Source organism: Manis javanica, chromosome 14 (assembly GCF_040802235.1).
Source record: "Manis javanica isolate MJ-LG chromosome 14, MJ_LKY, whole genome shotgun sequence".
NCBI lineage: Eukaryota > Metazoa > Chordata > Mammalia > Pholidota > Manidae > Manis > Manis javanica.
This window is the reverse complement of record NC_133169.1, coordinates 10,244,691-10,271,340: the sequence shown is the minus strand read 5'-3', so window position 1 is coordinate 10,271,340 and position 26,650 is coordinate 10,244,691. Positions and strand designations below refer to the sequence as shown.

At 39.6% G+C, this 26,650-nt stretch overlaps 2 protein-coding genes and 2 non-coding genes across 6 annotated transcripts; all 4 read right to left on the bottom strand.

The window, feature by feature from the left end:
* Positions 1 to 1,284: 1,284 nt before the first annotated feature.
* RIT1 (Ras like without CAAX 1) lies at positions 1,285 to 8,823 on the bottom strand. 2 transcript variants are annotated; one of them, XM_017673019.3, is made up of 6 exons: positions 8,668 to 8,823; positions 8,054 to 8,201; positions 7,827 to 7,883; positions 5,420 to 5,493; positions 5,007 to 5,198; positions 1,285 to 4,000 (listed from the first exon to the last, which is right to left on the bottom strand). In XM_017673019.3, the coding sequence occupies exons 2-6, from the start codon at positions 8,157 to 8,159 to the stop codon at positions 3,770 to 3,772; spliced, it is 660 nt and encodes a 219-aa protein (XP_017528508.1). In that variant the 5' UTR covers positions 8,160 to 8,201; positions 8,668 to 8,823; the 3' UTR covers positions 1,285 to 3,769. The 2 variants fall into 2 exon arrangements, with proteins under 2 accessions (XP_017528508.1, XP_017528507.1); XM_017673018.3 differs by lacking the exon at positions 8,668 to 8,823 and adding an exon at positions 8,345 to 8,544.
* Positions 8,824 to 10,077: 1,254 nt separating this feature from the next.
* Positions 10,078 to 25,760, bottom strand: KHDC4 (KH domain containing 4, pre-mRNA splicing factor). Of its 2 annotated transcripts, XM_017673020.3 has the most exons (14): positions 25,650 to 25,760; positions 24,938 to 25,154; positions 22,174 to 22,302; positions 21,730 to 21,809; positions 20,556 to 20,608; positions 20,110 to 20,273; positions 19,141 to 19,352; positions 18,102 to 18,162; positions 16,737 to 16,794; positions 16,245 to 16,498; positions 14,093 to 14,266; positions 13,000 to 13,112; positions 12,240 to 12,331; positions 10,078 to 11,368 (listed from the first exon to the last, which is right to left on the bottom strand). In XM_017673020.3, the coding sequence occupies exons 1-14, from the start codon at positions 25,685 to 25,687 to the stop codon at positions 11,169 to 11,171; spliced, it is 1,845 nt and encodes a 614-aa protein (XP_017528509.1). In that variant the 5' UTR covers positions 25,688 to 25,760; the 3' UTR covers positions 10,078 to 11,168. The 2 variants fall into 2 exon arrangements, with proteins under 2 accessions (XP_017528509.1, XP_017528510.1); XM_017673021.3 differs by having other exon boundaries at positions 11,165 to 12,331; positions 13,000 to 13,084.
* Positions 15,392 to 15,528, bottom strand: LOC118972129 (small nucleolar RNA SNORA42/SNORA80 family). The gene has a single exon (XR_005060960.1). It is a non-coding gene; the product is annotated as a small nucleolar RNA SNORA42/SNORA80 family (small nucleolar RNA).
* On the bottom strand, positions 19,702 to 19,830 carry LOC118972131 (small Cajal body-specific RNA 4). The gene has a single exon (XR_005060962.1).
* Positions 25,761 to 26,650: the final 890 nt, after the last annotated feature.

Genomic DNA, 26,650 nt, shown 5'->3' with positions numbered 1-26,650 from the left:
CTCTCTCTGAGGTCGCCTGCACTTTTTCTCTAAGTAACTTAAAATAAAACTTTTCCTCTGCTCAAAAAAAAAAACCCAAAAAAAAACAGAGGCTCCTAAAAGATAATACTTCAAATTTCTGTCTCACCCTTCTCAAGATGGAGTTTGGAAAAGGTACACTACCAACTGTTAGGACTAAATCCACATTTTTTTTTGTTAAGAAGCAAGTGACTGTAATGGGGTATGTGATGGGGACTTAATAATGGGGGGAATCGAGTAACCACAATGTTGCTCACTCCACTGATCTGCTCCAGCCACACTAATTCCTTTCTTTTCCCAAGTCCTCTTGCATTCCCAGTTTGAAGCAAGTAAAATGCTACTTAAGATTGACTTCCAGTTGTTTTGTATATGCAAATTTTATCAACGCTCATGAGCAGGGCTATTTTATATTCCTTTGAATCCCTCACAGCTCTTAAAACAAACAGTGCTTAGTACACAGACGAGTGAATGTTTTTGATTGTAATTAATTCCATTGCCCATCCTAACAGAGGCCACAGGAGATGGTATGCTGCTCCCCATCACTCCTGCTTCGACAGTGGACCATACTGCCAATTCCTGATCCACTCAATAAAAGTCATGAGGACACAGAAATACATTCCTTTAATGTCCAGACTACGTCCTCTCTACCAACACTGATGGCCATTTACAGTGGAGATAAAAGCAATGACTTTTCACACAAAAAATTCTTATTCTCACCTTTAGCATACATACTTGAAACAACTTTTAATTAACCCTTGATCAGATGACAAATGAGCTATCATTTTCAGTATGTTTTTCCTGTCTCCCCACCCAAAAAGTAGTATCTTTTTTTTTTTTAAATTTTACTTCACCATTCCACATCCCTCAATCCACCTCTCTCTGGTACCTGCCCCCATGTGCTGGTGGAGGCAGTTCACTCCACACCTGAAGTTCTCCCACAGCAGCACAAAACACCAAGCTTCCCCGGCCTGCTTGGGATTAAGGCCCCACTCACTGAACATGGAGACTTCCAGCGGGTGGTCTGTGGTGTATCGCTTCCCTCTAGCCCCTTGACCCACACAGGTGCCGAGGCCATCTCTCTGAATGAAGGGGCATTCTGTGGCATGCTCTCTAGTACCTGACACAGGCATTCTGTACACAGTAGGCAAATTTTTTGAATTAGTATTTTCCAGAACATAAAAATCTCAGAGTATTAAGTTTTTTTTTCTTCAAATGACCCTTGTGCAATGATTCCAAACATTAGGTAAGTAAAGGAAAAGCCCAACAAATTGTTTAAAAGTTTTATATTGTGTCATACAGACTGTCTTCACATACAAGTGCATAAGTGAAAAGCTCTTCTCTCCCCTCTCGTCCCCAAACATCACAGTTCACCAGTTCTTGTTAATACATCATGGAGGTAAAACATATATCCCCTTCTGAATTCTAAACAGCTGATTCTAGACACTAGCTTCTAAAATTTGTAACTTACCAATCTGGACATGAACATGAACAGTTCCAGTGCTTTTTCAACTTGTCCCTGAATTTTTCTCTCTTCAAAGTTCCAGGCAGTAATTGATTTTAATGCCCTCAAATTGGATAAAGCTGACTACTTAGAGCTTATAAATTATGTACACTACATGATCATTAAGAATAGAGCTATGACTTACACATATTATACCCCTCAAACTATTTAGCACCATGAATAGAATTCTCAATACTAATTGATGGGCTAATTAATCCCAAGACCAAATACATAACAGTTATGGTCTTAAAACACCAATTAGTTAATTCTTTTTATATATACAATATGAATTCCCTTCTGTCTTACAGACATTGCTTTATGGCAATGTTCTCTGCTGCCTTGACTATCTTGAATAATTATAGAGCTGTCAACTTTTGCTTGATACCAATAATGACTCCCTAGGTCATTAGTAATGAGAAGCTAAGGCATTAAACCTAAAAGGCTCTAAGCTAGTTTAAATGAGGTGAAATACTGTTAAAATTGAATTGCACTGTATTTCTTTCTACCTTCATGCTTCTCCAAAGTGCTACGGTTCCTGTAAGATTTTTGTCCTGCATAGAGTGAAATTCCAGGTCTTTCACTTTTGGATGGCTTGAGCACCGTAAGACATGATTTATTTGGTAGCAAAAACATTTCCTGAAATTTCAAGAGACCACACTACTCAGCTAAAAACGTTAAACCATCATTTTCCTTTAAAAGTAGAACATATACCATTGATGGCAAAGAAAAAGGCAACTACCCTGTCCTGCTGCTTGCAATTAAAATAGAAAACAGTAGGTTAAGCAGCGCACTTCATGAGATGCTACTAAAGTCATGTTCTTAAGCCTTTAACGTGGCCACCAACACTGCTTCACTGACATTTCATGTTCAATATATGCTATATCACTCTTAGCACTTTTGCACTTAATCTCTGCACAGAACAAGTTCAGATATCAAAATAATCCTGAATCTAAGGGAGAACTCACCACCAATTATTTAAAGTTGTTTCTTCCCACAGTGACAGTTTCACAACTAAGCACACGTATCAAAGTGGTATTCTCTTAGGCTAAGCTTTGTCAAGCTGAGATAACCCTGAGGTGCACTTAGCAAGGGCCCTGTAAAATCTTCAATTAGAAACTCAACATACGGGAATTTTTTTAAAGCTTCAAGACTGGCTCACTCAACAGAAATACCACAGGCCTTCTGAGAGCACTGAGTCTAGTGATTGTCTATGTCAAAGAGGAACATATGTAATTTTATTCAAACTCCTGATGTCTCTTGTATGGAAAACGCAGTCAGTCTGACAAAGGGCCAGGCCCAGCACTTCTAGAAAGCATAGAGAAGTTAAGGGAAAGCGCCAGGAAGCAATTAATGTAAATATACTGGTGTGTGTGCATCTCCAGGAAAAAACACCTGTTCAAGGCCATGGCTGTCCCAACCAAGGATTCAGATTAACAAGAGTTTAGTAATTCAGTAATGGTTCCCAACGTTTTTACCTTTAAAGGTAAAGAAAGGCAAAAGCCTGAAAGGAAGAGTAAAAAAGCTCATAGGAGAAACTTCACTACATTTTGTTTGTTTATCCTCACTCATCCCCGTTCATCTGGGCCAAACATGCACTTCTTACAAAAGCCAGGCTCACAACTGGGAACAGCTCCGATCCCACCTTTTTCTAGCCAAGTTCCTACAAACATGGCTTGTTTTCGATGAATCTCATCACTCCATAATCTGCCACAGAAGTCCTCAGTCCCACAGCTGTTTGCTAAACTTTTGCACTGATCTCTTTAGCACTGATTTCCTGACATGATTTTCGTTCTGCCTCCAGGAAGCACAGTGTGAACAGAAAAGGCTGAGGTCCTTCCCTGGGAGAGTCCCAGGAAACTGAAGTTGGAAAAGAATGTGGAGTAGTATATGGCAAAATTCCTCTTGTGAGCTTACTCAAACATACATGGTATACATATTCCCCTGGGTATAAACAATTTACATTAATTAATATCAGCAACAGAAACTGAAACACCGGTAGATCAAATTCTAATGTGACAATTAAAAAATAGACAGTGCTCCACTGGGTTAATAAATCAGAATTAGCTAAGAGACAATATTTTAAATACCACATCAAAGAAAACTCCTAGTAGGCATGTTCCCCTTCATCAGTTACTTTTAAAATAACGGTCATGACAGGAGAAAGAGCAAGCACCACGCTCACTAATGCAGGTTACTGGACTGCTCTGATTAAGCACTGCAGTTCACAGATAAACATTTCACATGTTCCCTTCAAGTTACTGAGTCTTTCTTCTTCCGGAAGGGTGATTTGAGCCTCCTCCATACGCTGTTTTTGGGCTTAGATTTTTTCTCCATGGCCAGTACTGCCTCCTTTTCTTTCCTACGTATCTCCCGCACAAGGGCATGGAATACATCATCGATGTAGTAGCGGTATGCAGCGGATGTCTCAAAAAAGGGACAGCTGAATTCTCGGGCCAAAGCCAATCCTTCTTCCTTAGTGACCTGTAAAAATGTAAACATGAAAAAATGTATAGTGGTAAAATGGTGGGAAACAATGACAACTGCCCCCCAAAGTGAAGAGAACACCTCAGCTGTGGACATGTGTTCCAGCACATTGCAGTGAGATTGGTAATAAGAGGAGGCTGGATTATATGACTTCTAAGATTCCTTCTGCCTTCAAGTTCTAGTCTATACTGAAGACAACTTTTTGGAAAAGGGAAGAGTTACAGATATCAAATATGTAATCTTAATTTTCTTCATACTTCTCATTTTGCACACGTACAACACAAAGCTAAGAGATGTATAAATTATAAAACTGAACACTATTAAGAACACTAAATGAAGAATATACCGTAATTTCTCCTACTTTTGGACATTTGAGTTCTAATTTTTTTACTACCATAAATAGCCTGGCAGCGAACATTTTATATATAACTCCCTGAAAAGAGTTTTTCAAATGGGGATTAACTGAGGATTATGAACTCAATTATTGTCCAAAATATCTGTACCATTCATCGTTTCCACCAGCAGTCAAGAATGTGCCCACTTCACTACTTTTTCAACTTTATACCAAACAGCAAAATGTTAAACATTGTGGCTAACTTGAAGGGTATCATTTGTTCTAAAATCCTCTGTAATTCATTCTCCCCTTCCAGGGCTCATAATCCTCATCAGCAGGAAGTATATCTTGAAGTCTAACCTAAGTTTCTCCCGTGGCAACATAAACAGTTTTATTTCTGGGGTTTTAGGATATGAGTATTTCATGATCCTTTACTAAATGTGTATTCAATTTGTCATCTGTTTACTATCCTGTGGATTCGGTACTGTAAACAGATTCCTAAAACCCAGATTTTATCTAAAAATAACAGCAAATTAGTAGACACGGGGAAATTTTTAAGGTTAGGAAAAAGCTAATTTTGAATTTTTATTTTAAGGCAAAGGAGTTATAAACAGAAGCAAAAATGACTATCTCAAAAGATTATAGACAGCATTTTGAACTCTACCTCACCTGTCTTAGCTGTTTTAGGTCAGACTTGTTTCCCACAAGAACAACAGGTGTATCATCAGTGCGTCGAACTCGATAAATAAGCTGTTTAAATTCCCGAACTTCATGGAAACTTCGACGATCAGTGATAGAGTAACAGATGATAAACCCTTCTCCTGCCCTCATATACTGATCCCGCATGGCTGTAAACTCTGCCTAGAGGGAAATAAGGGTCATTAATGTATTGATGTGACCTAGAACTACATACATTAGCTATTTATTTCAGACTGAGGAGGAGATATGTTGATTACCTGCTATCCTGAGTCAGAGTGCATGAAAAATTAAAAGAGAGGAACTGGTGATCTCTGCATAAAGCCTTCCCCTCCCCTTTACTAGAGAGAAAAGGCCTTTACTCATAGCATTCTGGGATTTAATACCTGTCCAGCCGTATCCAAAATGTCCAGATTTGCAGGCTCATCGTCAATACGGATCCGGATTTTATAAGCATCTTCTATAGGAGAGAAGAAAGGTATATTATAAACCCATAAACACAGGAACAAAGTTCATCTTATAGAGAAGTGGTTTTATACACAAGTTCTTTAAGTGCCCAAATTTTCTCAGGAACTATGCTAAATCCCTTGAGATATGTAAATTGGGTATTCAGCTAAGATTATGTTTCTTTTTTCCCACATAAGCGATGACATAAGTTCATTCATAGCTTAGGTTTGTAATACTTAACGTACAATTCTAAACTTAAAAAAGGATTCTGGGAGACTGTCTTTTTAAAAATATTAGACCAGAAAAGTTAGATGCCAGGCATTATATTAAGTAATTTGTATACATTAACTCATTCTATAGTGACAACCCAGTGAGGCAGATATAATCTCCATGTTACAAATAAAGAAAATTAACATCTAAAACATCAAATGTCTTCTCCATACTACATAGTCGATATGGCCAGAATTAAAACAAGGGCTGCTCAACTCAAAAAGCCTTATGTACTTAACCATATGCTATTAACTCCTCTTCATTTTAATACTACAGGAAAAAGAAAAACATTAATTTACTTTATTATTTACTAATCCATATTGTTGTAATTTCTGCTTTATGAAAACAAATTTCTTTATGTATATTGCTACAGTAACCTTGGAAAATACAGGAAATTAAAAGAGAAAAAACCCACTCAATAGTGCCATCATTCAAACAATTGCTGCTTACATCCTGATGTACTTCCTCTTAATACTTTTCTTGAACCCCTGCTTCTGACCCTTCCTCAAAGATGAGGAGCCCACTAAATCAATGTTTCTCAAACTACAGGTCAGGACCCATTAGGATTAGTGATTTGTAAATGAACTGAATGGGTTGGGACTAGCATTAAAATAAACAAGCAGAAACCTAAAATGAAAGAGAAAATACAAGAGTGTATCACATGTAGTGAGGTAAGTATAGTTTTATATTTTAATTACATATACATATATAATTATGTATATATAACACATAATACATGCATATGTATACATATATGTATACTAATTACAATGTAAAGTTTTTCTCCTTAGAGTTAACAGCCAAAGTTTGCAACAAAATGAATTCACTGCAACTCAATGAGAGCAGACATCAAATCTTTCTACTTACCACTGTACCCCCAAGGCCTACCATAGTGCTTGGCACATAACAGGAATTCAAGAGACAAAGGTATTTGCTGTTGAATCAGATAATACTGTCAGAAAGCAGCTGACTAGGAAAAAATTATGATAAAAAAAGGAATACTTTATATGATCTTACTTTAAAGAAAGGAAAAGATATTTCTAGAATTCCAAATAAATGATATTTGGTCCTAATTTGATTTTATTCCTAGAATTCCCACCATAGTTTGAATCTCTGAACAATGTGCTAAATTTAAAATAGTCCATGAAAACACAAGAACTGTTTCTATTTTCCCCAATCCAAAGCAACACCTACTGCATAAAAAGACCACAATTCAAAGCTGGGTTATCACAGACTACTCATTGGCTTTGTGGAAAACAGCAAGAAGCCCGGCCCAATAGAAATCCTTCTAGTAGAGAAGTGTCACATCCTGAAAAATACTAGAAGTATGGCAGACCTTCTGGGCCCTCCATTATCCCCACTCCCATTTTTCTTTTATCCTGGGATATAACCCCTTAGAATCAGGCACACTTCCTTACGGTTTAGGAATGACAGTAAGGTTCTTAGTCTTTGCAGAGAATAGAATCTTTGAAAAAGGGGTGGGGTCAAAACAAAATTACTTTTCACTCTGTGTTTTGCCAACAATACACAGTAAGGATATAAAGGACACGAGGGAATACCTTACTATGTTAATGAACTTGAGGCATAAGGAAGTAAATGACAGGCTTCAAGTAGATGTCCAGGCTCTGTATGTCTGGGTCTGGGTCGCAAGAGTTCAGCAGGCTGGCTCTACTTGTTTCTCTGCTTCCTTCTGTGGAAGTTCAAACCAGCTGACTCATAGTTACAGAGTCAGTTTCAGTCAGACTCTTACAGAAGTGACAGCAAAAGGCTTCTGTTAAGTGTCCTTTAAACTTTTCCTTTAGTTTAGCAATACAGTTTACCATCCATAAAAATATGGCACAGAAAGTGTCCCATTAGTGTTCAATAAAAGGACAGAGACTAAAGATGGCTTAGGTACAGAGAGGGTTAACTGAGGAAAAAGGAAATACTCATAAGCTTACCAACTGCTACGACACTCTTGTTAAATAAACCTGAATTAGACACCAAAAAAAGGTTCAAAGTGTAAAAAGTCAAAAACTGACATCAAAAACACTGTTATGGGGTTTATTTGGAACTCTAAGTGAGAATCCGACCTACCAATGGTGGGGTCATGATCTTCTGGGAATCTGTGGCTGATGAACTGCATGGTCATGGCTTCAAAACAAGAAATGAAAGTTAAAATCCACATAAAGGTGACCCACGGAAAGATTCTTAAGTATCAACATTGCATGATGACAGCCAGTCTCCCATTTAGTTTTGGTGGAGGTCACTTGTTTTAAGTACTTTTCATCCTTCTCGAAAAATGTAAGAAAAATGCCACCTACCACTTTTCCCTACACCACCAGCACCCAGCATGACGAGTTTGTACTCCCGAGAGAGCCCAGCAGGGCTGCCACAGCAGCTACCGACCGGGCGAGTCCCAGAATCCATTGTCCTCCTGGAGAATCCTGGGCTGCCCCGGGGAAAAAACACCTACAAAGAAAGGATTTAAGCCAGGCTGGAGTCAGCGTGACGCCGGTCCCGCAGCCCCCGGCCCTACTCTCCCACGCCTGGCCTGTTGCTCCTGCTCCGCACGGCAGCCCTTCCAGCAGCTCTAAGACACCTCACATCCTCACCTTCCCTCCAGGGCGGTTCAACGCTACGACACATCTCAAGTTTTCAGCATTACTACTCTTTCCAGAAAGAGAAATAAAGACAAAGAAATTCAGAATTTCTTTGAGACCGGGGCACCGGCATAGCAGGGGAGAGAGGCCCAGGGCCAAAGCCGATGTTTGGGGACCCAAGGTGCCACTGCCTCTTAGGCCGCAAGGGTCCTCTCGGCCCGCGGTGCCCGGAGACCCCGCCCTTCTCCTCACAGACAGCGCCCCTCCCCCAGCTGCCTCCGCGCGCCATCAGCCCCCACCCCTCCGCCTCCGAGCCGGTCCCCTGCTGCTCCTACCCGTGGGGACACGAAGGCCACGGCCCGGTCCGGTCGTCCAGGGTGTCCGCCCGCACTCGCGGCGGGGCTCCGGCACTGACCTGTGACCCCTCCCGCAGCCGGCGAAGATGGCGCCAGCAGCGCCTGCGTCCAGGCGGGAGGGGCGGGACCGCCCAGTGACGGCGGCGACTGGCCACGCCCCCTCGGGAGGGACCGCTCCCCTCCGGGTCCTCAAACCCGGTTCCGCCACTGACCACGGAAGGCCCCTGGGCAAAGTACCACTCTGAGCATGCGCGCGCGCACACAAACGCACACCGAGGTGCTAAGCCAGTTTTTTACACAGATCAAGGATGAGAAGGGACGGCCAGGGGTCTCCTATGGGCGTAACAACTTAAGGCTGTTTGCTGTTCGTGATAAAAAAAACTGATTTGGCCAAAAGCAATGGGGAAACGAGGGAATGGGCACCCACCAAATCTTCCAAAAAAAACAGGGTTGAGGTCAGGTTTACTGTTTAAAACAGAAAAAGCACATTTCCCCAAAGGAACAGCTACAGTGACTTGGGTTCTCAAAAACAGGAACATGTCTCAAAGACCAGATGTTCACAACAGCCTAGTTTGATTAGTTTTGTATGTATTACACAAAAATGTATGTGAAAGATTTAAAAATTAAGTTTTTTCATGTGATTTCACTTATGTGTGGAATATAAAAACAAAGCAGAACAAGGAACAAAACAGTAGCAGGCTCAGACACTGAAAAGTGACTAGTGGTTACCTTATCAAGAGGGAGGGGTTGGGACCAGAGGGTGGGTGGGGGCACAATAATTCGCAATCACAATATATGTTGATCATGGGGACTGCTGAACTGCTGTGGCGTACATATGAAACCACCATAAAATTGTATATTAACATTTTAATTTTAAAAATAGGTTTTTTCTTGTTATAAACAGATATAATCACCCTCCAGCAGAAAATTATAAGATCAAAGAGTTTTCACATGGCCATGAATTAAATACAGCAATAAATGAAGGTGCTCTATATATTCACCTTTAAAAATTTAGGCAGCACATACAGGCACTAAATGGAACTTTACACTGGGAAATTTTTCTGTGGATACCTTCTACCTACCTTTTTAAGAATGCCTTTCCTAGAATAATTTGCATTTCTTTAAAAATGTTTCATTCACTCAGTCCCTTTAACCATGTTTAAGAAAGGAGGGCTGAAATATAAAAATGTATAATATCCATCATCACAATCCTTCACATTTTCACCTGGACTTTTAAGGGTTTACTTTGGAAAATTGTAAAACTATTGGAACTATATGCACACTTCTGGGCCTACGTATGATTTTTCTGATGGTATAATTTCATTACGCCATAAATAAAAAAGTTTGTGAATTTTAATGTACAGATGAGTGAGAAGAACAAACCACAAGCAGAATATTTATACATTTATTTATAATGAAATTATGGTCTAAATATTTACAACATATAGGAAACCAGAGGATAAGTTCTTACAAAGCCAGCCTGCAAAGTATTCAAAATGTGCAAAAATAACAGTTCAGTATCTCAAACTACTCCTGGTTCAGCAGACTAGCCCCTTTACTTTCACACATCAATATTTGATACAAAAAAGTTCTTTTGGCAAAACTTGTAATGCCAAGAAAAACGACAGGTTCCAATTTCAGTTACTAAGTCCACCGTCCTATTGTGAGCAGTCAAATCTCTCTTTTAGCTGCAACCAGTTCTGAGAGACAGACCACTGCATTTCATTTCTCTGATGAGTTCTGACCAGATTTTGATCAAGTAGTTTTCTCTGACCCAGTTGAAGACAAGGAACTTATTAAGACAGGCAATAAAAATTAACAATGGCTTTCTGAGATAAGAGTGCCTGAAGGTGCCAACTTTGGATCATCCCAATAAAAAAACATAATGAAAAAAAAGAAAAAACCCTTCATTTTCCTACCCGGGATCCAGCTATATCGAAAAGTTTTAAATTAGTGAAACCACAATTTCCAAAACAGAAAGAATCTAAAAATGAAATATGTATGAGTTATTTTTAGATTTAAGTACTGAGAGGAAAGAATGGCCTTAAAATCATTTCCCCACTAATAAATAGTAAGGCTTTGTTTGTAACCACTTGTTATCAAAATCAACCGAACAATAGTAAAATACAAATAAAACTTTCTTTACATCAGAATAGAGGCCACTCATTTGGAAAAGGCTGGACCAGGTCAAGTGTGTACTGGAATGACCCTGTTGAGATGCTCTGATGAACAAGCACGTTTGACCAACTGTTAAAAAACTTCTGAAACAAATTTGTGATTCTAATACAGTTTGACAGATGCTATGCCACTGCAGAAATAAAGATGTTTGAATAAGACCCCTTTAAGAAAGGGGACACTGCATCTCTAACTTCTGCAAAAGTCCAAGATGGTTCTCAGTACAGGCCCAGAGTCTTGTTAAATCAAATGCATGCATTATTGCTAAAGAAGAGTCACCGAGGGTCACAACTCTGTTCCGTTTCCTATGGGGCCATCCAGAACGGCATCTGTTGTTTAGCACGTGGTTGTGATGAAGGGTACTGATACCCCAAACTCCAGCCCTGTGGAAAACTACTTGCATTTTTATGACCTCCATGTTCCTCCTCTTCATCAGATGAATCTGCAGCATAAGCAACCAAGCCAAATCCCTTCTCTGTAGTTTTCATCTTCTTGACTGGATAATCTAGAATAGAAAAAACAACCCCAACCCCATTCCCCACAAGGAAAAAAAAAGATAATACCATAAAATCGTTAATAAAAAAAAGATGTTAATTGTAAGTGGTTAGTTGGACACCAGGTTTGAGGTCACAGGGTCAATGGTCACCCAAAGACGTTGAAGGTCACACGAAAAACAGCACCAGCATCAGCAAATGTGAGTCCATCAGAACCATGTAAGAAAACAGAGAAAGAAAAAAGAAACACAAAAAAAAAAAAAAAAAAAGAAAAAAGAAAAAAAAGGAAAGTTAGCAAGTGAGTCTCTGGAGGCTGATATTTCACCTTTTAAAGAGTTAAAAGAAAAGAGGAAAAGAAAAAAATGTATTTTCTTCTGTTCATTTTTACTATGACTACAGGCAAAGAAGAAAAACGATCCCATATACCTCTACAGAATTTAGAGTTCTGGGATACGAAGAAGCTACAATTTTTATAACAGCCATTGGCTGACCATTCACGACCAATAGAGCTATGAAGGGAGATGTAGCTCAGCTCCCAATACAGGAAAAATCAGTCTTTTAAAAATCAGAATTAGATGACTCCAGATATTCAGACAGCAAAGGCAACAAAATATTGAAATGACCTACCAATCATTAGTATTTCCTAGAATTTTAGTGTCACTGATGCTATGTATACAATATAAGTCGACTCTTTTCTAGACACACGTTGGTTGAAAATAAAAGGCTGTGTAACTTACACTGTCCTTACAAATAAAAAAAAGTATTCTCATTAGCCAGTAGATGAGGTTGGATTAAACACCTGAACGAACATCACGTTAGAAAACTAATAGTTTAAGACCAGTCTCAGCCACTCCCTTGTTTCCCCAGTGACACCTTACTCACCATGGCTCCCTGTCACGTTCCCAGACCCATTCCTGTCATCAGACTCTGTTTTTATTCCAGTCACCGGGAAGGCTGGTGGAGGCATCAACTGCCTGTAAAAAGAAAAAGTAAAATACTCTTCCAGACAAATTCAGTCAATTTTAACTTCCCCAATAGATAAACAGTAGAATAATAATAATCCGTAGATAATCTTTCAAGTTCATTTTAACATTAATTTCAACCCTTCTACTTGACCCCCTACCCTTCAAGTTATCAAGATTATAAAGGCCTGTTTACGTAGCAGCCAGGCCATGCCAAAAACTGAATGAATTGTTGTGGGAAGTCAGCCCCATCTTACAAAGGCTAATATAGGAAAGAATTCAAGCACTGGATGGCAGGCTGGACTCCCATTCCACCTCCATCCACAACAGTCTATGATTCTAAGGAGAAAAAATGGCTTGATCACATAATACTTCTGTCACTGCCCACCCTTTGGAAAATGGAAAGTTTTATCTGCCAGGATGCAGACAGAAGATGAAAATAAACAAAGATGCTGGAATAAGCAAGTACTAAACTATTTAAAGCTGAGTATAGCTGCTTCTCAGACTGAAAGGCCTCTCACTGTACTTTCCATTATTGCATCAATTACAACAAGCGAGAGCTTGTCTGACCCAAATAATTTCATTTCAGCCTTAAAACAGAGCAACTCATAGCAATGGTCCTTAAGTGCAAATGACATCTGAACACATTCACACTAATTACGATCCAACTAACAACTTACCTGTCCCTCTCTCGCTCTTTGCCTGAGGAACTTGCTGGCTTCGATGCTGCACCTTCAATCTCACTCTGACTGGAGAAGCCTGTACCTAAATTAGTCATATGAATGGGTCCATGCTATGAGCAGAAAAATACAGTGGCATTAGCAAATCTACAACTGCTGCATTGACTTTAGCTCCTTAATGTAACTGTCAAGTGCCTCATCTTTCTGATAAAACTTTACACCACTCTGGAGTACAGTTACAGTTATTATATATATTATATACTACAGAGCTAACTACAGTTAATTATATGCTACAGTTACAGTTGAAGTAGAGATTTTTCTCTGCAGGACTTGGTCAGGGATGTTGTGCTCAACTATGCTTCATCTCTTTTCCACTATCCGTAGCTTAACTGGCTTATACAAACCTAGTTATAAACTATAAAGAAATGCTTCAAAGTTTGTTTCAAAGAACGCTTCAAGGATTCTGGCAAAAAGTAAAGGTGCTTCTCTGGATAAAATGAAATTGCACCAAAACTACATATTTTAATATTAAAAAATGGCTTAGTGAATGACTGTTTACAATTATGTGTATGCACAGAATTACTCCATTTCTGGCCTCCTCTCTTCTTTTTTGGTGGGGGGAGTGGTGGTCAGGGTAGGGATTGGAGAAAGAAATCACCTTCTTTTTTAGCAAGGGGAAAGAGCAATAATTGAAGGCCCAGATTTTAAATACAAACCACATATTGGTAAATGACAGCTTTTGGTGAGACACACAGGGAAGTTAGAACTATAAGGCTTTCAAAAGTCTGCTACGTGAGTAAGAGGAAGCACAGAACTCCTTCCGGATGCTAGTCACTGGAGACCGCTCTCCAGGCACAGAGCTTTGTATTCTCTGATCGTGCTGACTCCAACGACAGAACCCCGCCAAGAGGGAATCACTCTTCCTTTAAATTAATCCCCCAAAGATAAAAACCTAATCTAAATAGATTCCAGAAAGCAGAAATCCTAGTATTGGGAGAACAGTTGATACAGATGTGAATTTATCTTTCTTTAAAGGGAGAATATAATGTAGTAGGATAGGATGAGTAAAGTAAGACAGGATATTTTATTTAACCTGGTATCCAAGAAGTCCAGATTCTCGTTCATCTGGCAGCTCCTCTGTGAAGCGCCTCTTCTGCGCCTGGGGCTGAGTTGGGAGTGGGGACTGGGGCGGGGGCTGGGGCTGGGGGCCAGCTGGTAAGGCAGTTTTGACCGGAGCAGCAGGAATAAAAGGCCCACTCATCGGACTCTGGGACCAAAACAAACCAAGGGAGAGAAGAGTGTGAGAACGACCAACAAAGGAACAAGTCAACATTGGCAGCAACACACTTTAATGAACACGCATCATATGAATCTTTGATTTTCTGGTCCTCAGTTGCCTTCATGTATCATTTGGTAATTGTGTCACCTTGGCTTCCTACTTCCACAGTAGGGAAACATGAGACTGACAATCTCTACAGTGGTCTGAACTCTCAGGAGCTGTGTATTTGGGTTGTTAAAAGCAAATGTGACCATCGACAAACAAAAACTCCCAACCACTTACTTAGTTCAGAAGTGATTATGCAACTTTCTCTTATTTAAAGCCCTTAGTCAAGGTGATTAGCTCTTTCTGGATCATAAATGCTTGTAAGAAAGGCAACAGCTGTTAACATCTAGCAGTAGACTTACAGACACTGAGAAATGACTAGTGGTAACCAAGGAGGGGGGTTGGGGCCAGTGGGGACACAATAATTCGCAATCGCAATGTAAGTAGGTAAAGGGCAGTGGACAGTAGTACAGCATGGAGAATACAGTCAATGATTCTATGTCAATAGATAGTAACTACAGTAGAGGGGGCGAGGATTTAATAATATGGGTAACTATTGAATCAATGTGTTGAACATGTGAAACCAACATTAAGACTGTATATCAATGATACTTCAATTAAAAATAATAAAAAAAAGCAAGTCTGTCTGTTTTAAAATGTTGTTCCAAAAAGGAATAAAGGGGTGATCAAAAGGCAGTATGTACTAGACAAAACAAGCACTTCTAAAAAGAGCTCTTAATAATAACAACAAAAGGCTAATAACGACCAACTTACTAAATCCTTGTAACCCTGAGATATTGCTATTTATAGCCACTTTATGCATAAGGAAAATCAAAGCCTGGATAGGTTAATTTATATCCCAAGATCACACAACACAAAAATAGGGAAGTATGGTGAACCCTGGCAGTCTCTCTATACCTACAGTCTTTAGGCACTCTACTATACTGCCTAATTCAAATGAGTGTGGCTCAAATCTGGAGAACTACAGCTCTGCCTAAATAAAAAAGGCAAAATAATTATGACTAGTGACCATGAACAGAATTAGTTCATAAACCCTTTTTTGTCTCACAATGTGCAACCCCCATCAGTGCCTACAGCCCACAGGTAAGGAGGCTGGGCAATGGTTCAAGGCTGCGGTTTACTCTGGCATGGGTACACTATGAGAAGCCCACAGAGAAGGGCCTGCCATAAATCCATTACCATGCTCTCAGTCCTTCCCGTGCCTCTAAGGATTGTACATAATCTATCTAGATGATTTGGCTTTTCCTCAAATTATAGTTTCTAACATAGTTTGAGAAACATGCCAACATTTACAATCCTTAAATTTGGTAAGATCATTTACCTCTCGGCCCAGGAACACACGTATAAGTATAGTATTTCTTGCTAAAATTAGCAGCTCATTCAGAGGTGTGTTGTAGTCCAGCCCCCTTCTCCCTGAGGACTTTCCTAACACTGCAAAGCCAGGGGCAGACAAATGATGGCCCACAGTATGGCAAACTATGATTCTGGCCTGCCACCTGTTTTTGTTAACCAAGTTTCATTGGAACACAGCCATACTCATTCATCTGGTATTGTCTGTGGCTGCTTGTTTGCTACCACACAGGGCAGTAGTTACGACAGAGAATGTTATGTACCACCAAGCCTGAAATATTCACCTTCTGTCCCTTTACAGAAAGATTCCCCAACTCTCAACTATCTAGTGGCAAGATCTGTGAAACTAACTGTAAACCCTAGGATGAATACACACATGTACACGCTATTCCGAAGTATTCACGTATATTTAGTGGTGGGAACACAGGAAGACAACAGAAACAAAATACCTCGTTACATATCACTTCTGAGCAATGCTGCACCTTTCCACCCCTTCCCTGCCCCAGGTTCCTAAGTCAATGGTATCACGTTGCAGACCCTGGCATCCTACCTGTCCAGTGCTAGCTGGAGGCTGCACTTGTGTTATCGGGTATTGTGTTGGCACAGGGGGGACTCCAGTAGGTAATGCTGGCAAGACTCCAGGTGCCAATGAAACAGCGGGTGGCACTATGCTTGGTACTCCGTAGGGAGGCTGAACTGGCTGCTGAGGAGGGGGAACAACAGGGTAACCAGACTGATAGCCATTGGATGGATAATATGGTGGTTGAGGAGGGACACTACTTATAGCAGAGGGTTGTGTATAGCCTGAGGGGGAAGAAAAAAAGTGTTTAATCAGCTGCAGCAGAATGAGACATTTTAGCTGAATAATAAACTTAATCTCTAGGGAAGAAAAATTCTGAGGCATGAATGACTTTCCAAATTACCCTAAGTTGAAGGGAACATTACTGGTGCCCTGGCACAGTTATTCTAGTCTCAAGTATACAATTTTATACATAAAAATCACTAGCAAAATAAATTTTTAAATACTGCAAGACATACACACCTGGTAAAGGTACAGCAGTATTGATTTGATTCACAAATCTAGAGTATTCGGCATGAACCTGAAAGAAAATGGAAAACAAATTAATACGGGACAGTCCCAATTCACTGAGTATTTATAAGGGTGTGATTATATAACTCTAAAACCAAAGTAATTAGGAATTAAAGTATTTCCATTGATGTTTCAATCAAATTTAGACTTGTTTAAGCTTTAATAAACTACAATTGTAAGTTATTAGACCATGTTGTGAGAATCAGATGCATGGACATCAGGAACACCCTAAATCCTCCAAACTAGACCCAATTCTAGGGTACAAAGTTGGTCAGAGAGCCACAGAAATTAAGCAGTTAAGAAATTCCAAGTTGTAAGTATAACTGAAAATTCCTTCGTTCTTGTATTCCCTGGGTGATGTGTCCTCAAGGAGTTCATGGTTTAATAAACAGTTCACTTCCCCCCATCCTGTTCTTCATTATAAGCATTTTACTAAGTACTAGATTTCAAGGAGAAAGAAAAAGATTGGGAACAGTCAGGGAAGTTATCTGGTACAAGGTTGGTAAATCAAGTTATTTCACAAAAGCAGAGAAACAATAGCTTCCCACAATACATCCTTAAATACCAAATAACACAAGGTTGACCATATTCAACCCCCAAACCCGATTTCCTGTAGATACTGTAAAAACAGCCCTATGTTTTAACTTTTGGTTATTTGATTACATAATAAAATGAATGAATAATCAAACAGGGAATTATCCCTAAGGCATTGGTAGCTGGTTTTAAAACTATTATAGTTCTACCCTTACTTTAACTAAGGCTAATAACAAAAAGAATTTGAAATATCCATAGCAAAACACTTGACCAAGATTAGAAGTGTTAGTGCTAGTTGCCAGAATGGGGCAGTGGTTTGAACAGTGTCCCCCAAATTCATGTCTGCCCAGAATCTCAGATTATGACCTCATTTGAAAACAAGGTCTTTGCAGATACAGGTCATTAAAATGAGATCACACTGGATTAGGCTGGACCCTAAATCCAGTGACTGCTACTGGCTTAGAAGAGACACGGAGACACAGGGAAGGAGGTCAAGTGAAGATGTGGCAGAGATTTGGAGCTATGTCAACACAAGGCAAAGAATGCCAAAAACTGCAGGCAACCTCTCCGAGCTCTTCAGAAGGAACCAACCCTACCCACACCTTGATTCGGGACTTCTGGCTTCCTAAACTGTGAAAGAATAAATTTCTGTTGTTGTAGAAGTCACCTGGTTTGGGGTAATTTGATATGGCAACCCTAGGAAACTAGGTAGGGAAAATAACTAGGACAGAGTCCAAAATGGCAAAGGCTCTTCTGAATGAGGATCATACAAATGTAACTCACTGTTTGCAAGAGATTCTCACAGAGCTTCTTGGCAGCAGCCAGGCCTTCTGGTTTGGGATGACTGCAAAGGAGTAAGAACCAAGAATTTAAAGAGGAGAAAAATAAAGGACACAGAATTCTGCTTTCACTTTTATAAATTTTATGTATTTATAAATATTATAAATACATTTTATAAAAATTATATGCTATTTTTTTTATTAAAAATAAAAATAATAATAGGAGAAATGTGGGATCAACATATATATCAAGTACAAAAATCAAACGAATATTCATATTTGACCTGATTGTTTATAGGTCATAATGCATGATCAAAACCGAAAGTTTCTGTGATGAATGCCCCTTGTACCGTTCACCATGTAAGAATTTATTCACTGTGCAAGAATTCGTTCACCATGTAAGAACTTGTTTGTTATGCTTCAGAAGATTGGAGACTGACGAGAATTAGGCTTGAGATGGATTGATTGTACATTGAGCATTGTCCCCCCTATACTGAATTTTATTGTTGTTAACAACCATTTGATCAATAAATATGAGAGATGCCCTCTCAAAAAAAAAAAAAAAAAATTATATGCTATTTTATAAATTTCATATATTCAGTGTAGTACAAATCTAAATTTCTGAAAATCACAAAATAGGAACACAAAACTTCATCAACTATTTAAGGTACAACTAGTATCATTACCACAAATATTCTATTGGTCTCTTTCTCTTGATTTGAAGAAAAAAATAATGTACATTACTGTAAAATGTACTAGTATTACCATAAGTTTAAATGAAAGCTATTTTAGGTCTATCACAGCTTATTTCAGTATCACAGACTGGTATGAAATCCAAGGACTTAAATACTAAAAACGGTAATTCCACCTGGTAATTAAACGGTTTTTATTACCTAATTATAAAGTGACTACTGGTAGTATTTACCTAAGTTCCCTTTGTTATGGGTTATTAAGCCCATTTTCTCTTACTCCTTTTGACTCATTTCTTCCTATAGTGATCAGCTGACATGTATTCAAATGTCCTCAGCCCCATCCATCCATACCTGATGTAAATATACATAGGTTCAAAAGCTTCTCGGCCAGATGCTGGCTCAATGCAGCCTGAACCTTTGCCTCGTAGAAAGACTTTGGCACCTGTTTCGATCTGAATGTGCTGCAAATATGAGCAGCCAGGACCTTCTACTTTCTCCTTGACATTAAAAGTGGGCACAGCATGTTCTAGACCCACGAACAATTTATCTTGAACATAATGCATCTGTAGAAGAACAGAATACCTCAGATTAGACAGAGAATACATAATTCTAATCTTAAATATCATTATGCAAATAATTTAATCCTCCAGATACTTTTAATCACTTACAGAATAAGGACCCCCTATAATTTCTTCTGAGCCCATAAAAATAAACCTTAGAAAGTAGCTCACTTTAAATAAGAACTACTTATTCCATGCATCTACCTACGTTACCAACTCACTCTGTTCAGCAAGATCTATTTAAGAGATGAAAACCCAAGACTCAATACCGAGTAAGCAAATCTACTTCCCTCAACTGATGTTAAGTTAGTAAGAAATTAGAGCCAAGACAATCTCCTATAAAACTGGAGTCAAGTGTTGGGTAGTACAGTCAGCCCTGTGATATTCTCCAATGAGGGCTGCTCTCTCCAACCCTTTTTTCTAGGAGGATGGTATCAGCAAAGTCTTGCTTCATCAGACTCAGCCTTCTTAGTCCTCCAGCTGCCATCATGGTTAAGAATTCAAACCACTAACTTCAAAATGTACAATGTGTATATGCTTGACCTATCAATCCCCTAGAATGTAACAGTATAAAAAGATGTGTGTTTAGATGTTCACTACATCTTGGAAACCTATACGGTTGGTTCATTAATAGGACATCAATAGTGGGTTAACCTTCAGATTAGAATTCCAGGATTTTGTTTTTTTCTTCATACTTTATCTTTGGCATGTATCATTTCTACAGAAATGATGCCGTTAACGGTCTCTCCATAAAACATACCCCTGATTGGAAAGGAGGCTTCTGGCTAACAGCTGGAGACAGCTGTGCAATGGGCGCTGGCTGGTGATAGACAGTGACTGTTGCACCATTAAAAGTTGGACTCGTCCCTGTGGCAGCTTTGACCACCCCGTTGGTGATAATTTCTTTGATTCGGTTCACTGCTCCTAGAGAAAAACACAGATAGTAAGATGCTACACCAAAGAAACGAATGAGCTGATAAGCACCCAATAACAAACATAGGCCCATGCCAAGTACTCATATATTAACTCACTTTATAGATTACCAAAGTATGGGGCTCCCAACCTCTCTAAGGCCTCACGTACACTCATTAAGTAGTTCATAAACAAGAGTTAGAATAGCCATCAGCAACACTGTCAACATATTACATTTGGCCCTGTACTGTGTCCTTCACAAAAAGCGGTAAATGAGCCAAAATCATTACTTACTGTCCACTAATTCTCGTGTCTGGCCCTGAACATGAAGATATAATGGACGATCCCTATAAGAGAAATATAAAATGATGATGCCAAACTGGCCATAACCCAAGGAGCCAAATGGGTCACCAAATCTAATTTGTAATGCTTATAATTTCCAGCTAAGTAAAGTAAAAGGGACCATAGACAGAGTGACAGCTGTTGCTAGTTAATTCCTAAGAACATGCCTGGGGAAAGAATAAACTTTTTTGGTTGCTTAACTGACCCACCCAGGGATCAAATCTGTTCCTATAGGCTTGTAAATATTACTGTCTAGTTAACTGAAGCAACCCAGTGTTTGAGAACAGATTTCCTTTTTACTGGTTGTCTAAGAGGTTATGGGCAAATGTGCTCTTGGCTATCCAAATAAATGCGGCAAAAATAACAGTAGCACACAGATAATTTCTCTCAACTGAGAAGGCTCTTTAGATTCTAAATGTAAAGTAGCTTAGAGTCAGAATGATTATAAGAATGGAGAAGATAATCGATAATCATAGTTACTAAAAAGCTGTAGGTGAAAAATAACTCTTTATAAAGACAGAAATTTCAAAATAGCAACCAGCACATATACGAAGTGGAAACATATTTTTGGTTTGGGGGGAGCAAATTTTGCCTTCTAATTACATTTAGTTTAAGCCAATGTGAAAAATGTTGTACTGCCTGAGTACCTAGCCTCAAAAACTGAATATGGGAAGGGATAAAACTAAAAATAACATCTTTATGCCAATAACCTACAACCTGGAATTATAGAGGCAATAAACAGTTTGAGAAAGGATTTTTTTTTTTTGGAAAAGGTAGATGACAACAAAATATGAGGTCGTTTGTCGAGGGGAAATATTTCCATAGGAAAAAAAATTTAGAAGTATATTGTTAAATGTCAACAATTACTATCCTCCATACTTTCGTGTAATTTGTTCAAATAAAAACACTGTGAATTAAAAAAAAAAAGGAATAGGAAGTAGCTGCCAAACTCTTCTTACAACTGTCTGAGACGCCCCAAATTCTGCCATAAAGCATGTGTGTGTGTACCTATCTGTGTACCGTTATGAACCAATCAGTTACACATATTTGTCAAGAATTAAAAATATGAAATTAATATGAATCATATGTCCAACCCTTCCCCAAAGTAGAGAATATGCATACCCACCCTGGTCCCACTTTGGCCTTCTCCTCAGTTGTCATAAATCTCCCTCGAGTTGACACTGCAGCCCCACTAAGTCGACTGATCTAGAAAGGAAACATTCTATTAAAAAGATGATGTGGCAACTGATTGATATGAATGACAGGTAGCAGGATAGATTCTTCCACATTCATTCATTCGACCAATAGGCAGGACTGAGTCTTGTCCTATATCTGAAATTTTTATTCCACTGTTTTTTACTCAAACCAACCACGGGAATTCACCCCTATCTGTTTCTTTACCTTCACTAATAAGTACCTCTGCAATTAAATTAAACCCGATCCTGACTTTGGAACTGTGATCAAAACCCACTCATAAATAAACCTCCTCTTTGTCTATGTTTAGAGGTCTTCCTCTTCTGAAACTTTATCTACCCACCACCTTCCCCAAAGAGGCCTGAGATCTCCATACCTCATCTTGAGTCTGTCCTCGAGTCAACAAGTTCCTACACGTAAGAGGGACATCGTTGATCTCTACTTCAGCTACCACCAGGTCATCCTTGCTTTTATTGCTAGTTAGGCCTTTGCCAGGGGCCTGAAGCTACAAAAAAAAGAAATTAGATTTAAAAGTTTATATGATGAAATAGGATCTTTTCACTGTCCAATTTACAACTACCCCTTCCCAAGACCTGCCCCCTCCTGGCCTTTCCTTTTATCTGCCTGTAAACACACTTTAAAACAATCCTTGATAATTCTTCATAAATGAGTAACAAGCAAACAAAATCTCACAAAAATGACACCAAGTATACTCAACTTACTTGAAGGCCATCATTGTATTTCTCTGACTTTGGCCATGTGTGCATTTTTATGACCATATAATTACAGAAACTTTATGGACTAGAAGCTGCAATCTCCAAAAGGAAAATTAAAGGGACACGTTACAATGCTTTACAGCTCGATTAGCTAGCTGAATGTGTAGTAAAATACAGGGTAGAGTCCAATGCACAATGCAGAGTCCAACAACTCATACGTTTCATTTGTGTAAAGGGAAGTTGCCTTTGTGCCAACACTACAGTCACAACACATCAAATGCAATGAATTCCACTGTTGCAATGATCTCAAAAACACTTTTAAGTTGTATCTTATTAGCACCTCATTACTGTCCATTAAGTTAGAACAAAGAGAACAGATGAAAAACCAAGTAACATCCTAAAACCTGATCTAGTTTCTGTCAATTTAAACTACAGACAACTTCAGATGGCTGGGTTTTGAGTATTATCTGAAAAAACTGTAATCTCAAAATGGCCTTCTCCAACCCTTAGCTGCCCCAGACCAATGTCTAGCAAATCTGCTCCAAGAAGATAAAATACAATTTATACATGTTTTAAATGTAGAGGCAAACTAAATAGACTCAACAATATCTCATCTTTGTTTAGCCCTTTTCCCTATACATTTACACATCTCATCTCACTGAATTCTTAGGGCCACTTTTAAAGGTATATACATCAGTGTTGCCCAACACAACTTTCTGTTTTGATGTTAGCTGTTCTCTATCTAGGAGTCCAACATGGGTACCTCTAGCCAACTAGAGGCTGTTTAGCATGTGAAATGTAGCTAATGTGACCAAGAAACAAAATTTAAAATTTTATTTTTAGCTCAAATTTTAATTCAAATAGCCACAGGTGGCTAGTGACTACTGTGCTGGACTGCACAGATATCTACCACCAACCCTATTATAGATAATGAAACAGGTTCAAGATATCAAAACCATACAACGAGTAACTGGGGATTCTGGGTTTCCAATCTAGGTATTCTGATTCTAACTAAACCCAGTATTTACGTACCATGTTGCCTCTTGCTGAGTTCAATTATCATTTTAAGATTACTTTTAAGAGGAAAAATTAAATTTAAATGATCAGCATCATTATTTTAAGAATTTTAATTTTCAAAGAGCATTCCATCTCCACCAGTGTGCTTTTTTCTTTGTAGACCTTACAAATGGAGAATTGACTCACATAATTGTAAACCATAAAATTACAGTGAATGATCAACTTCCAATCCACTAAACGGTCTCACCAATTCTGCAAAACTCAAGTATTTAAGTATCCAGACAGGTTATGGCCTACTGATAAACATTCTGTGGATGATACCTACTGATAAACTGGAAGGCTAATGAAGAATTGCATTTTCTTTTTCCAGCTTGAGATTTAACTGACAAATAAAATTTGTATACATTTGAAGTGTACAACTTGATGCTTTAATATATGCATACACTGAAATAACCACCACAAACATGCTTACATGTTCATCACCTCACATGAATTGCATTTTCAAACGCAGAACTCATCTCTTCATGGGAATGAGGGAAAACACATTTTAAAATAAGCCAAAATAACTTTTTTCAAATAATTACAATGGAATGGGCTGCCTTGGAACACAATGAATCCTCCAACTCTAGAGGCTTTCAAGCAAAAGCTGAACATCCAGGTGTCCAGGGTGACTCTCAAGTCAGAAATCTGTGCTTACCATTTACAAATCTTGCATAAGTTACTTTACACTCATGAACCTAATTTTCCAATTCCACAGATTTGTTGCAAGAATTTTTAAGAGCAAGCATGCATTCTAGCAATACAAACAGCCTCTATACTCGTTACCCTGCAAGAAGATGGTCGCATTCTGTGGCAGGGTAAATGAAAAGCTTCAAAGTTCAGATCCACTCTAATTGTTAAGATCTTAATTTACCAGGGATTTTATAAAAGGACCAAATAATTTCAATTTATGTGAAAACAGCAAAACAACCCATACATACATCATTCATTTTAGTTCACGTTCAATTGGCACTGTAGTTAGGTAATAGAAATTTAAATCTATAAATTCTAATTAGAGATGACATTTTATGTCTCACTTGATTTACCTGAACTTCTCTTGACTTCAGGGAAAATGCACATGTATCAAAAACATACATTAGTTTAAATCACTACAGAGACAAAACTTAAGCTGAACTAAGCAGACATAGACAAAACAAGCTACTTGATCCATAAACATAAACATACACAGCCCAATCAAAACTGCCTTGTAAAAACAAGTAACAAAATATGATACACCCCAAAACTAAGTAATCTTTAAGTTACTGTACCTCGTCTTCTCCTTCATTAACACAATGATTGTCAGACTGCAGAATTACAAAATAACCCCATTAAAACTGCAATGGGCAGAATCCGTCCAAATTCAAATACCTTGTCAGCTGCACTCTGAGTCGGTTTCAGCTTCCCTTTGGCCATGAGCATGGCATTGATCTTGGCAGCCACAGCAGCCGCAGCATCCAAGGCTCCAGAGGGAGCGGCTGCGGAGCCCCCAGGGCTTCCCCCACTGCTGGTAACCTCCCCACCAGGGGCCGCCGGTGGGAGGAAGAGAAGGGGGGCTGGAGCTGGTTGGTCCCATTTGCTGCGGCGCCTGCAGGAAGTAAAAGGAAAATGAGGCCCCAAAGCTTTTACTTCTATTAACCTTCCCTTACTACACCTTAGCACCCCCTTTTCCCTCTATCATATTCCCTTTATCTCCTGTCAGGCCCACCCATCTCTTCTTAAGCAGTCAATTACTGCAGTTATTTCCCAAATCCTAGCTTCTTTCAACCCTTTTACAGAATATACTTCCTTTCTACTCCGTCATCCCTCTTCAAACACTCCAAACTCTTTCCCACATGCCCTCATTTTCGCCTTCCCCCTTGGCTCGTCCTTCCCAAAGTCCCCGCTTTCCTCCTCCCCCTGATCCCCGCCGGCCTTTATCGGGGGCCCCAGGCCTGCTTACCATCCTTCTCCCCAAAGGCCGGCCCGCCAATGTGTACACCTCCCACTTAAGCGCCTCTCCACCCATACGCGGCTTCCCATGGTCCCTCCGCCTCTCCTGTGCCCCATGCTCGCTGCGATAGCCTTGCCCGGGAAGCTTTACCCGCTGGCTCCAGGATGTGCCGCACTCCCCGCGGACATGGCGGCCGGCTCTGCTCAGCCACCCGCCAACTACCCCACTACCACCGTCCCGTCACTTCCGCCCCCAACGGCCTTACACACAGCCTCTTCCGGTCGTGAGGCAAAGCGGTTCCGGCGAAAATGTCTATTCGGATTGGACTCTCGTTGATTTCGAGAAGTCTGGCGTTATCTGAAACAGGGAGGGTGTGACCTTCCTGCTTGGGACTTGCCCTTGAGAAAGATGGCTACTGGTTCCCACATTAAAGCGGAATTGGGGCGAGGAGAACCCATCTTTGTTGTGGGAAAGCTGGTAGCCCAGAAGACAGCACGCATGAGTCTGGGAATCAAACCGGTTTCTCCCTGAGTTGGGCTGCGTTCCTGTGGAGAGGCCAGGGAGAGCACTTTCCCGCGACTTTTGCCCAGTTTACGTTTCACTTACCTGTTTATCAACAGGAAAGTTATTCGTCCCAAAGATCACTGGAAGAATTTCTCCGTTTTTTTCCATTCATCATTGTTTTTTGACAGCAGGGTGTTTAAAGATGAATAAGCCGCGGGTCCTGTCCTGGAACTCAGTGTGACGCACGCGGGCAAATACATGTAATGGGGTTGTATGATAAGCAAAGGTGAAGAAGGAAAGATGCTCAGCTTGGGACTAGACGCAGGGATTTGAAAGAAACGAAAGCTAAACTTCTGGATGAGGGATGGAGAGGCGGGGATACAGAATAGGTTAGGAAACGCAGCTCCAGGGTCTCTCTGCTTAAGAGTCGAAGTGGCTGGAGTGTGGGGGCCACTTCACTGAAAGGCCTTGAATGTCATCTGGAGTTTGGGTTGATTTGGAATGCAGGGATTCCCCCAACATTTGGAGTTTCCTGGAGCTGCAAGGACTCTAGATTGAACAAATATAATACAATGCTATTGTTAAAATAAGTTTACACTCTAATAGGATGAATAGAATAAAAATTCATTTCCCGTTCATGTATGTAT